The sequence below is a fragment of the Balaenoptera musculus genome, chromosome 5 (assembly GCF_009873245.2).
Source record: "Balaenoptera musculus isolate JJ_BM4_2016_0621 chromosome 5, mBalMus1.pri.v3, whole genome shotgun sequence".
Classification (NCBI taxonomy): domain Eukaryota; kingdom Metazoa; phylum Chordata; class Mammalia; order Artiodactyla; family Balaenopteridae; genus Balaenoptera; species Balaenoptera musculus.
The window spans coordinates 37,930,960-37,944,266 of record NC_045789.1 but is presented as its reverse complement, the minus strand read 5'-3'; the positions used below and the strand labels follow the sequence as shown (position 1 = coordinate 37,944,266).

General features: G+C 37.7%; 1 protein-coding gene across 3 annotated transcripts in view; it reads left to right on the top strand.

Moving 5' to 3' along the window:
• KLHL2 (kelch like family member 2) overlaps nucleotides 1–13,307 on the top strand; it is a 128,204-nt gene that overhangs the window by 18,834 nt on the left and 96,063 nt on the right. Inside the window, exons 1-2 of one of the 3 annotated variants that reach the window (XM_036853066.1) lie at nucleotides 5,314–5,403; nucleotides 8,353–8,459. In XM_036853066.1, coding sequence (XP_036708961.1) covers nucleotides 5,393–5,403; nucleotides 8,353–8,459 — 118 coding nt within the window. In that variant the 5' untranslated portion in view covers nucleotides 5,314–5,392. Of the gene's footprint in view, nucleotides 1–5,313; nucleotides 5,404–8,352; nucleotides 8,460–13,307 lie in introns of those variants that run through there. The other 2 variants (XM_036853065.1, XM_036853068.1) reach the window with 2 other exon arrangements.

Genomic DNA, 13,307 nt, shown 5'->3' with positions numbered 1-13,307 from the left:
CTTTGGCTAATGAAAGAGAAATTTTAGAAGTAAAAGTCACTTTTCTTCCAATTATACTTGGTGTAAGGTATGGTTATGGGACTAGGAAGACAGGAGTTTTGTAAAGTTTAAGTTATAGAATTTTTTTTTAATATAAATTTTATTGATTTATTTATTTATTTTTGGCTGCATTGGATCTTCGTTGCTGCGCACGGGCTTTCTCTAGTTGCGGCGAGCGGGGGCTACTCTTCGTTGCAGTGAGCGGGCTTCTCATTGTGGTGGCTTTTCTTGTTGCAGAGCATGGGCTCTAGGCGCGCAGGCTTCAATAGTTGTGGCCCGTGGGCTTCAGTAGTCATTGCTTGCGGGCTTTAGAGCGCAGGCTCAGTAGTTGTGGCGCACGGGCTTAGTTGTTCCTCGGCATGTGGGATCTTCCCAGACCAGGGCTCGAACCCGTGTCCCCTGCATTGGCAGGCAGATTCTTAACCACTGCGCTGCCAGGGAAGCCCCAAGTTATAGAATTATAACTTAAGAATTATAATTTAAATTTATAAAAATGGAATGTTATATTTTCTTTAAACTAGTTTTTCATTTCTTTTAGACAGGAGGCCCAGATATAGCTCTATGTCCCAGTCCAATACGAGTTTGAATAACTTGCAATTATTGGTTTTAAAAACCCTGTGGTCACTTCTAAACAGTGTAGTCAGCAAGTATTTGTAAGTACCTGGTTCTCCTTTGAAGTCAGCTAGCACGCCCAGAGGCTGTGTGGGAGCCAGAGCCAGTGTCTGACGTGTCCCCTGCCTTTCGAGTGACCTGATTGTGCAGGAGATGTAGAGAAGAGGATGAGGTGGTGGAATATCATGTGCAAAATGTGGGTCCTGAAAAGGATTCTCACAAGAGAAATTCACAGAGGTGGTTTTGGTTGGGCCTGATAGGGATGCAGTAGGATTCATACAAAGGACTGGAGAGGAAAGGCAGTTCCTGGTCTGGATAATTGCACAAGCTAGGGACGGGCTAAATGTAACCTGTTTGGTAAAGAATCAAGAAGAGTTCATGCTGGGGAGTCTGTAGAAAAGGTCAGAATTATGGCAGGCTTAAACAGTGTGATTCATTGCGATTTAATTGCAAGGACAGTGGGAATCAGTGAAGGTTTTTGAGAAAAGGTGTAGCATCATAAGACTAATGACATCGGGGAAACAGCCTGGCAGCGTAGTGAAAGGCGAGTCTTGTACAGCAACACATCTCTGGTGGGGAATTCAGCTCTGTACATTTCCTAGGCATGGCTTGGCAGGAGGAGGAGTTTTTCAAAGCACTAACACACTGACATTTTCAAAATCAAAGCAATAGACCTTTACAGAGTGCTTACTCTATGCAACACACTGTATTGGGCCTGTGGAGCAGACAGAGAAGCAGGCTGTACCCCGGACACACATTTGCTTGAGGACATTACACCGTGAGCTTTTTGAGATGACCAAAAAGGAACTATCAGATTTAATCTTTTGTGTTTAAAATAAATTAAAAAAAAAAAAGTCTGTTTTCTAGGATATGGGATAAGACCGGACTTGAGTTTTAAAAGTTTCAATGAGTATTACTGGGGGGGGGGGGGCAACCTATTATTTGTTTAGAAGCAAGCTAATATTGATCCTTAAGTTGCATTTAGGAGTTGAAACTTTTTAGTAAGGATAAGTCTTATGAAGCAGTTTGAATGTTTGCCTATTAATCACACAGAAGCCATAAACATTTAGTGGTTCAGTTACAATAGCATTTCTTACATTCCAGAAGATAATTTAAACAGAAGATCCTGAATCCCTCTCTTGAGGGAATGCTTATTGTATTTTTCCCCCAGGACTTTTAGACAGTGTGGACCCAGATCACTACTAGGATTATATCTGTTGTGCATCTATGAAAACGTCGAGTTTGTGGCTCTTCTTTGGTTATTTGTACTTTGTTGCTTAGGTCGCAAGTGAATTAAACAACAAACTGAAGTGAGACTACCTTTTCATAGCTTTATATCACTGTTTTTGAAAGAGATTTAGGAAATTACACAGGGTGTGAATTTTCTTTTTTATCACTAATGTATGTATATATATTTCTATAGTAAAACGTCAGTTTCTTTTGTTTTTATGTTGTACTGAAGTAGAATATAAAACATTCCTTGAAGGACAGAGCAGTTGGGAAGGGTCCCTAAATCAAGCAAACTTGTTTATTTAAGAAAGTTTAAGAGACATTTTGAAGCTAACAGTCTCAATTTAACTGGTAATCTTCTACAGTGTATCTTAAGTACTTGTGATAGATTTCTTTTTAGGTGGTGTTTGTTGACCATGGATAGAATCATTAAACATTTCAAAGATGTGAAGAATGGATGGTAGTGAATGAATTTGCTTCTGTTTTGTCTTCTCTTTCCTGGTGTGGAGTGCTGTGCTGCCTCAGGGCTTGCCTTCAGCATCCCCTCCTAAGTCAGAAAATCGGAAGATGCTACCTTAGCTGTTTTTCTTTTAAATTATTATAGCTAAGAGTATCTAGCTCATGTTTTATTTCACCAAGTTTTTTAAAAAAGTAACTTTTAATAAGGAAGTTTTCTTTGTACATATTCTCCATTTTCTACATGTAGTCGAGCTTTTATCACACACGTTCAGAAACTCACTCCTGCCATTTCTGTTTCCCCTCTCTGAAATCCTCATCTCTCCATTTTGCCTCCTCCCCATCATCTTTTCCCTGTCACTCATATCTTCTTTCACTTTATTTCTAATTATTCTTTTCATCTCCTCTCAACTGTGACCAAGTATTCTTAGAAGTCCTCAAATCTGGAGTTGTTACCTTCCCTTCTCGACAAATACTCAGTAATGTACTTCCCCCCACGTCTTCTTGTGGCTCGGTTTTGTCACTTTTCCCTGTCATTCTGTTCTCTTGATTCTATGTGGGATTCTCTATTCTGGGATCCTTTTCTAGTTTAAGGCAGTTTCTAAATCACTGACTGTAGTAGGTTTTCATACGAGTTTCCAAGTTGACTGTCATCCTTTCCTGCTTCCTGTTAGAAAATCTCAGCAGGTGCAAATCTGTTGAAGGGGCTGTGCTGTTTTTCAGGACTCTAATTGTGGTGGTGAATCTTAGTAAGCCCAACAGCTAGGTTTTCCCTGTGCTTCACTGCCACAGAAATTCAAATTCAAACCATCATTGTTTTAAGAAGAAGAAGGTGATGGTGGTGACACTTGTTATGGAGTTGTGTTGCTCTTCAAGATTATTGACATTTTAGCTAGGTTGCATCTCCCTTGTCTGTAAATGACACTATCAGTTTTTGGAGGTTTGGTTAAATATAACTGATTTAAGTCAGTGATCAGGAAGCCTTTCACCTTTAAAACAGCTTGTTTTCATTCCCCACCTCCCTTCTTCCTGAGCAGCCAGAACCTGATGAAGTAGCTGATGAGCAGCTCCGCATCTGGCTCATCCTGTGCTTCCTCACTAGGTTTTAACTTTCTTGGCTTCTGACCTCTTGCCTAACTTCTTTTTCTGTCTTGCTCTTGTTTCTTTATCCTAACACTGATGCTGCTCCAAAGATGCCTTTGGGCACATTCCGAGGCTGTGGCTTGTGTTTGCTCTGTGGACTCTGGCTAAAGCTCATCTCAGCAGCCTAGCACCTCGGCCGTTATTCTGATTCTGCTCCATGTGGCAGGAGGTGCCTCCACATCTCACACAGCCTGGCACCTGAGGAAGAAGGGTGGACAGATGCTATCTATGTAATCTCTCCACCACCGCCACTTCTAGTAGAAAGTAAATTCTTGTTTCATGAAACTACCAATTATTTTAGATATCTCAGAGCCTAATGGCACATTTTACTTTAAGAAGATACACATTAGTCCCCCCTTATCCAAGGTTTCAGTTACTGTAGTCAACCACACTCTGAAAATATTAAATGGAAAATTCCAGAAATAAACAATTCATAAGTTTTAAATTGAGTACTGTTCTGAGTAGTGTGATGAAATCTCACTGTCCTGCTCCATTCCGCTTGGGACATGAATCATCCCTCTGTCCAGTGTGTCCCGGCCGTTAGCCCTCTTGGTTATCAGGTTGGCTGTTGCAATATCACAGTGCTTGTGTTCAAGTGACCCTTATTTTAACTCATAATGGCCCCAAAGCACAGGAGAAGTGATGCTGGCAATTCAGATATGCCAAAGATATGCTGTAAAGTACTTCCTTTAAGTGAAAGGGGTGAATGTTCTTGACTTAGTAAGAAAAGAAAAAAAATCATATGCTGAGGTTGCTAAAGATCTATGGTAAGGAGGAATCTTCTATCTGTGAAATTGTGAAAAAGGAAAAAGAAATTTCTGCTAGTTTTGCTGTTGCACCTCAAACTATGAAAGTTACAGCCACAGGGCATGATAATTGCTTAGTTAAGATAGAGAAGGCATTAAATTTGTACAGTAAGATATTTCGAGAGAGAGGTTACATTCACATAACTTTTATTACAGTATAGTTATCATTGTTGTATTTTATTATTAGTTACTGTTAATCTCTTACTGTGCCTAATTTATAAATTGAACTTTATCATGGGTATGTATGTGTAGGAAATAACATGGTACATATAGGTTTCGGTACTATCTGTGGTTTTAGGGATCCACTGGAGGTCTTGGAATGCATCCACCATGATTAAGGGAGGCTTCTGTATATACAGCAGTGATAGGGTTTTCTAGTCTTAGGAATTCATTCGTTTGATATCAGAAAACCAAAGGGTGTCTAGATATATTTGGGTATGATTCGTTTTCAAAGCAATTTTTTTCTTGAGAAGGACCAATTTTCATGATGTTTCACTTTGGAGATGAGTGCCTATCTTTTTTTCTGTGTCAGTTGAGTTTTACATAAGGCCTGTGTAACTCCTGTTATTCTCCAGACTTGAGCTTAGAAGCAGTTTTCTTTCCAAAGCTTTCCTGTATGTTTGGTCTTGACCTGTCTCCTGTGTACTCAAACACCCCACACTTGCCCTAATACCTATCAATTCATTTTGTAAGTACCCATCAGCTTGTCTCTTTCCCCAGTTCCACTGTAAACTCCTTGCTATCACGGACATTGTCTTGTTTACTGTGGTAAACTGACATAGTCCTTGGTGCCCAGTACGCACTTTAGATATTTGATGAATGAGTGAATAAATTCAGATTTTGCTAAGTAGCAACTTTATTTATACCATTATTCTGAAAGACTTTTCCTTCTATAGTCCATTCCCTCATTAGATTTCACATAATAGGAATATAAACTCACCATGTAGACTTTGGGTATGGGCTGCTAAAACAAGTTTCTGTTATTTTTATTGCCGGATTTTATTTGTAGCCCTCTTCTCCTCACCTAAAGTCACTCAACTTCTTGTGAGCATGCACACTTGGAATGAAGAGGTAAGGGCCAGAGTCAACAGACATACACTGGCTGAATGATAAAAAGGTTGGTCAAATCTCTCTAGTCTGTGAGTGCTGTTTTAAAAACATGTTATTGCTAGAGACAGAAAGATAAAAAATTGAACACTAAAACTAAGCATGTCCTTGATCTATAATGTGGCATTAGACTCCATGTGACCTAACCCAGGGTGCGGCTGCATACTGGTTTGGCAGTGTTTTTACTCTATTAGTTAACTAACATCAGCTAATAAGCCAGTAAGGCCAAGATAATTATGTGATAGCCAGCAGGTGTTATGCTAGAAGGTTTGGATCAATGAGTAATTATAATTGAAGTTAAATGTAATTAATTATGTGATTTGGAGGCGTTCAAGTGTAATTCCGCTTGAGTTCCATCTTGAAACCAGAGCACTAGGAAGGATTATTGACAAAAGGAAAATAGACATAAATATGCACTTGACTCACGTTTGAGCTGTGTCCAGATGACCTGGTCACCGTAGGAAACCTGGATGGCCCTGCTGACCCCAGCATCCCTCTTCTCCTTCTCGCCCATGCTTCTTGTGCTACACACCCCGTTGTGCTTTGCTGCTTCAAGTTTCTGTCCAGCAGCATCTGCTGTTCTCTCTGTGTGGGGTTCTCTTGTCCTTCTCCATCCAGCTAACACTTACTTGTGTTTAGAACTCGGCTAAGGGCAGTAGCTGCAGGACACCTTTTCTGACCCCCAGTCTGATTTAGATGCTCCCCTGTTCCCCTAGCATCTTCACTCTGGCGCTTTCCACTTTGTCCTGTAATCCTTGCATTGTCAGTCCTTTCTGCTAATCTCCTTAATGGCAGAGATGATCTTGTAGGGCTTTGTTGAATTTGATTTTTTCTAACTATTCTTGTAGAGGTAGTGCTAAAAACCCACTAAAACTGGCCCTTTTATAAACTATATATAGAACTTTAAAAATAGCTTCTAGTATACAGTATGTCAAATAATAATTGGGTGTTGTTTCTTTCTTTCTATTCCCTGTTTTATTCAAGCCTTAACAAGTCTTAAAACCACATAGCTTTAGATGGTTTTGTGAGCCAGACTCCATAGATTTGAATCCTGACATTGCCACTAGTGGTGACTTCAGGCTTCTTACTCATCTTTTCCTTGGTTTCCCCAGCTATACATTTTAAGGGTAAAAATCACAATAACATGGATCTCATAAGATTTTGGTAGGGTCTAAGTGAAATAATACATGCGAGTGGAGCTCCTGTATAACACCTTCCTGAAAACACCACTGAGTTCCCCCTGCTTAACTTGTGAACCCATGGAATTCATAGAATTGCAGAGTGATTTTATCTGCGCAGAGCAGACTGTAGACTTTGTCAGTTTTCCACACTGATCTGGAGGAATTACAGCTGAGTGATGGCCACCTCTTGAGTCTAACACATGACCTGCCTGATGTCTCATATGGCATCGTGACCCGTGCTTCAACTTACAGGGCACAGCGAGCTCATCACCAGGATGCAGTCCTCACCAGGGCTGTGCTGGCCCCTTTTCTTACAGTTTCTCCTAGACTGGAGGGAAAGTGAGTACCAGTAGGATCTCCAGAAGTTTTGGTGTGAACTCTGCAGAAACAAGTTTATAAGCAGTGTCGAAAAGTGGAACACTCAAGGACTGGGTTAAGCTCCTGTGAAAATGTTGCTTGTAAGCTACTAGACATGACAAGCTATCAGGCACCCTTGTAGGAAATAGTCGGAATAGTTGAGGAGGTGGCCCAGCGTGACCTATGTACACTATACACATAAATTCAGTGCGAGGATATTTGAGGTGCAGAAAGGACTTTGGGTTCATTGCACCTGTTTCATTCATTAATGACATGATTACCAGCAAGGTTGGTGTTAGAGTGGAGCCCTCTTCCTTGTTCTGGAATTAGCGCCAGCCACCTTTTTTGCCAAGAAGATAAATTCTGTGACATTCTTATTTAGCTGGGGAGTCTCATCTAGCAGCTTGTATAGCATGTGAAAAGTGTTCACTACATGCTTTTTTTTTTTTAAATTAGTTAATTAATTAATTTATTTTTGGCTGTGTTGGGTCTTCGTTTCTGTGCGAGGGCTTTCTCTAGTTGTGGCAAGTGGGGGCCACTCTTCATCGCGGTGCGCGGGCCTCTCACTATCGTGGCCTCTCTTGTTGCGGAGCACAGGCTCCAGGCGCGCAGGCTCAGTAGCTGTGGCTCACGGGCCTAGTTGCTCCGCGGCATGTGGGATCTTCCCAGACCAGGGCTCGAACCCGTGTCCCCTGCATTAGCAGGCAGATTCTCAACCACTGCGCCACCAGGGAAGCCCACTACATGCTTTTGAATGTATTAAAATGGATATTTTAGAACTGGAGGTATAATTATGTGTGCTGAATAATTGTTTTAAGGTAACAAAATGCTTTTTAATTTTATGTGTGGTAATATTTTCTGACCTTGAAGAATGAGATATTTTGCATTGGGAAAATGTTCTGATTAAGTTAAACTTCAAATGCTCAAACGCCTTTTGAGCAGCAGGTGTAGTTGAATGTAATTTTACCTTTGCTTGATGACCCAGGACATTTTCTATGTCTGTATAGTTTTGATACTTTGACCCAATTTAGTTTTCTCCATGTGTTTTATTTTGTCTTTATCTTAGTGTCATCTGCCACTTCTGCTGATGCAGTTCTTAATGCAAACAGCCTCCCCTTTTACACCCCATTAATGGTTTGCTGCCAGTAATTTTTATTAGGTTGAGAAATCAGTAATCAAGTTTGGAAAGATTTCTCTGTTAAACAAAGGCAAGATTCTGAGTGAGGGTCAAGGCATGTTGATGTATGTCATGACTGTTTTCTGTGTGCTTCATGTTTGGGTATCCTGTTTTTAAGGATGGCAATTTTTAGTCAGTCTTAACTTCAGAAAATTGGGCTTTTACTGTAAAATTTTTGCATAGGGTGTTCAATACACTTACTCTTGTTATCATTAAAATTATTCTCTCCCTGTTTTGTAAACAGTCAGAATTTGCTGTGTGATGTCACGATTGTGGCTGAAGACATGGAAATCTCTGCTCACAGAGTGGTGCTGGCCGCCTGTAGTCCTTACTTTCACGCCATGTTTACAGGTATGAAATGTTTTAGTTACGGATGTTTATAAAATGTATACAGATCTGGGCTTTTCTTTCCATATTTTCTTTCCTTATTAACATTTTACTGTTATGAAGTTAAGCATTGTAATAGAAGAAAATGCTCTTGCTTTGTTTTAAATTACTCCTCATCTTTGTTTTTCATTCTTGTAATGGTGTTGTGTACATACATGTGTCCATTACATACATGTATATGTTACATACAAATACAATTTTATGCTCAGTTTCCCCCCTTTACATTTATATTTACATATATTGGCTAAGTTTGCCTTCTTGCCATTTATAACAGCCTTTGGCACTTTCTTATTTTGACAAAAGTAAATTGCTTTTACTGTTTCACATTTCTTCAAATGATTTTCACATTTGCCTCATCCAGTGTTTATAGTGAACAAAGAGATGTTTATTTAATGCCTTTTGATTCAGAAATATAAGAAAATAGAGTGGGCACTTAGGCAACTATAAAAATACATAAAATGATTTTAATATTTCTGGCAAAAAAGCAATTTGTGCCTGCCACACTGGAAGCCTTTAAAAATATAGTTGATGTACAATATTATGTTTCAGGAGCACTATATAATGGTTTGACATTTGCATGCTTTATGAAGTGATCACCATGATAAGTCCTTTAACCATCTGTCCCCATACAAAGTTACTATAATATTATTGTCCTTATGCTGTATATTACATCCTCATGGCTTATTTACGTTATAACTGGAGGTTTGTATCACTTAGCTAGTCACCTAATTCTCCCACCCGACCCCACCCCCACCATACTCCCCTCTGTGAACCGTTTGTTCTCTGTATCTGTTGAGTCTGTTTTCATTTTATTTTATTTATTTATGTTTTTATTTCACATATGAAATCATTTGATATTTGTATTCTCTGTCTGACTTATTTCACTTAGCATGATACCGTCTAGGTCCATCCATGTTGTTGCAAATGGCAAGATTTCATTCTTTTTTAAGCCTATTAATATTCCATTGTATATATATATATATATATATATATATATATATATATATATACACCACATCTTCTTTATCCATTTATCTATCAATGAACACAGGTTGCTTCCATTTGTTGGCTATTGTAAATAATGCTGCAGTGAACATAGGGGTGCACATATCTTTCCAATTACTGTTTTTGTTCAGAAGTGGAATTTCTGCATCATATGGTAGTTCTATTATTAATTTTTTGAGGAACCTCCATACTGTTTTCCATAGTGGTTGTACCAGTTTACAATCCCACAAACAGTGCACAAGGGTTTCCTTTTCTTTACATCCTCACCAATATTTGTTATTTGTTACCTTCTTGAAAATAGCCATTCTGACAGGTATGAGGTAGTATCTCATTCTGGTTTTGATTTGCATTTCCCTAGTGATTAGTGATGCTGACTATCTTTTCACATGTCTGTTGGCCATCTGTATGTCTTCTCTGGAAAACTGTGTATACAAGTACTCCTCCCATTTTTCAATTTTTTTTTTTTTTTTGATGTTGAGTTGTATGAGTTCTTTGTATGTTTTGAATAGAAACTCCTTACTGGGTAGTTCATTTGCAAATACCTCATTCCATTTGGTAGGCTGCCTTTGTTGATAGTTTCCTTTGCTGTGCAAAAGCTTTTTAGTTTCATGTAGTCCCATTTGTTAATTTTTGCTTTTTTGCCCTTGCCTGAGGAGAAAGATCCAAAAAATATTGCTAAGACCATGCTTCCTATGTTTTCTTCTAGGACTTTTATGGTTTCAGGTCTTACATTTAAGTTTTTAATCCATTTTGAGTTTATTTTGTGCATGGTGTTAGAAAGTAGTCCAGTTTGATTCTTTTGCATGTAGCTGTCCACTTTTCCCAGCATCGTTTATTGAAGAGACTGTCTATTCCCCACTGCCTCCTTTGTTGGAGATTAATTGACCATATAAGTTTGGATTTATTTCTCTACTCTCTATTCTGTTACATTGATCTATGTATCTTTTTTTTGTGTGCCAGTACCAGACTGTTTTGAGTACTGTAGCTTTGTGTATAATTTGAAATCAGGGAACATGATACCTCTAGCTTTGTTCTCCTTTCCCAAGATTGCTTTGGCTATTTGGGGTCTTTTGTGTTTCCATACAAATTTTAGAATTATTTGTTCTAGTTCTGTGAAAAATGTCATGGGTATTTTGATAGGGATTGCACTGAATCTGTAGATTGCCTTAGGGTTTATGGTCATTTTAACAATATTAGTTCTTCCAACCCATGAGCACAGTATATCTTTCCATTTGTTTGTGTCGTCTTCAGTTTCTTTCATCAGTGTCTTATAGCTTTCAAAGTACAAGTTTTTTGCCTCTTTGGTTATATTTATTCCTAGGTATCTTATTCTTTTTGATGAAATTGTTAATGAGATTGTTTAATTTCTCTTTCTGATAGTTTGTTATTAGTGTATAGAAACACAACAGATTTCTGTATTACATTTTTATCCTGGATCTTTACTGAATTCATTTATTAATTCTGATTTATTTGGTAGTGTCATTAGGATTTTCTATATATGGTATCATGTCCTCTGCAAACAGTGACAGTTTTACTTCTTCCTTTCCAATTTGGATTTCTTTTATTTATTTTTCTTCTCTGATTGCTGTGGCCAGGACTTCCAAAACTATGTTGAATAAAAATGGTGAGAGTGGACATCCTTGTTTTGTTCCTGATGTTAGAGGAAATGCTCTCAGCTTTTCATCATTGAATATGATGTTAACTGTGGGCTTGTCATATATGACCTTTTTTATATTGAGGTAGGTTCCCTCTATGCCCACTTTCTAGAGAGTTTTTATTATAAATGGATGTTGGATTTTATCAATAGCTTTTTCTGCATCTATTGATATGATCATATCATTTTTATTCTTCAGTTTGTTAATGTGATGTATCACATTGATTGATTTGTAGATATTGAACCATCCTTGCATCCCTAGGATAAATTCCACTTGGTATGGTATATGATTCTTTTGATGTATTGTTGAATTCAGTTTGCTAATATTTTGAGAATGTTTGCATCTGTGTTCATCAGAGATATTGGCCTGTAATTCTACTTTTTTGTGGTGTTTTTGCCTGTTTTTTGTTAGGGTGATGCTGGCCTTATAGAATGTGTTCCACAGTGTTCCTTCGTCTTCAATTTTTGGAATAGTTTGAGAAGAATAGGTGTTAACTCTTTAAATGTGTGGTAGAATTGACCTACTGGTCCTGGACTTTTGTTTGTTGGTAGTTTTCTAAATTATTGATTCAATTTCATTACTGGTAACCGGTCTGTTCATATTTTCTGTTTCTTCCTGATTCAGTCTTGGGAGATTGTATGTTCCTAGGAATGTATCCATTGTAAATTGTCCATTTTGTTGATGTATAATTGTTCAAAGTAATCTCTAACAATCCTATGTATTTCTGTGGTTTCATTTATAATTTCTCTTTCATTTCTGGATTATTTATTGGGCCTTCTCTTTTTCTTATGAGTCTGACTAAAGGTTTATTAATTTTGTGTATCTTTTCAAAGAACCAGCTCTTTCATCGATCTTTTCTGTTTTTTTAGTCTTTATTTCATTTATTTCTGCACTGATATTTATTATTTCTTTCCTTCTTCTAACTTTAGGTTTTGTTTATTCTTCTTTTTCTGGTTCCTTCAGGTGTAAGCTTAGATTGTCTTGAGATTTTTCTTGTTTCCTGAGGTAGGCTTGTATGGCTGTAAACTTTCCTCTTAAAACAGCTTTTGCTGTGTTCCATAGATTTTGGATTGTTGTGTTGTTGTGTTTGGATTGTGTTTCTTTTTCATGTGTCTTCAGATTTTTTTAAAATTTCCTTTTGATTTCTTCAGTGACCCATTGGTTGTTCAGTAGCATATTGTTTAGACTCCATGTGTTTGTGTTTTTTCATTTTTTTTCTTGTAGTTGATTTCTCCCTCATACCATTGATATGATTTCAGTTATCTTAAATTTATTCAGATTAAGTTTGTGGCATGTGATCTGTCCTGAAGAATGTTCCATGTGCACTTGAAAAGTATGTGTATTCTGCTGCTTTCGGTTGAAATGTTCTATATATATCAATATTTATGAAATCTCTCTAGTCTAATGTGTCACTTAAGGCCGTGTTTCCATATTGATTTTTTTTTTGGATGATCTGTCCATAGATGTAAATGGGGTGTTAAAGTCCCCTACTATTATTGTATTACTGTCAGTTTCTCCCTTTATGTTTACCTGTATTTGCTTAATGTATTTAGGTGCTCCTATGTTGGGTGCATATACATTTACAGTTGTTGTATCTGCTTCTTGGATTGATCCCTTGATCATTAAATGGTAATGTCCTTCTTTGTCTCTTGATAACATCTTTGTTTTAAAGTCTGTCTTGTCTATAGAGACACAGATGCAAAGAACAAACATATGGACACCAAGGGGGGAAAGCGGGGGTGGGGGTGGTGGTGGTGGGATGAATTGGGAGATTGGGATTGGCATATATACACTAATATGTATAAAATAGATAACTAATAAGAACCTGCTGTATAAAAAAGTAAACTGAAATAAAAAAAAATAAAGTCTGTCTTGTCTGATGTACATTTGCTACCCCAGCTTTCTTTTCATTTGCATTTATGTGGAATATTTTTTCCATCCTTTCATTTTTAGTCTGTGTGTGTCTTTAGATCAGAAGTGAGTCTCCTATAGGTAGCATATAGGTGGGTCTTGTTTTTTAATCCATTCAGCCACTCTGTCTTTTGATCAGAGCAGTTTGTTCATTTACATTTAAAGTAATTATTGATAAGTATGTACTTATTGCCATTTTGTTAATTGTTTTCTGGTTGTTTTTATGGTTCTCTTTTGTTCC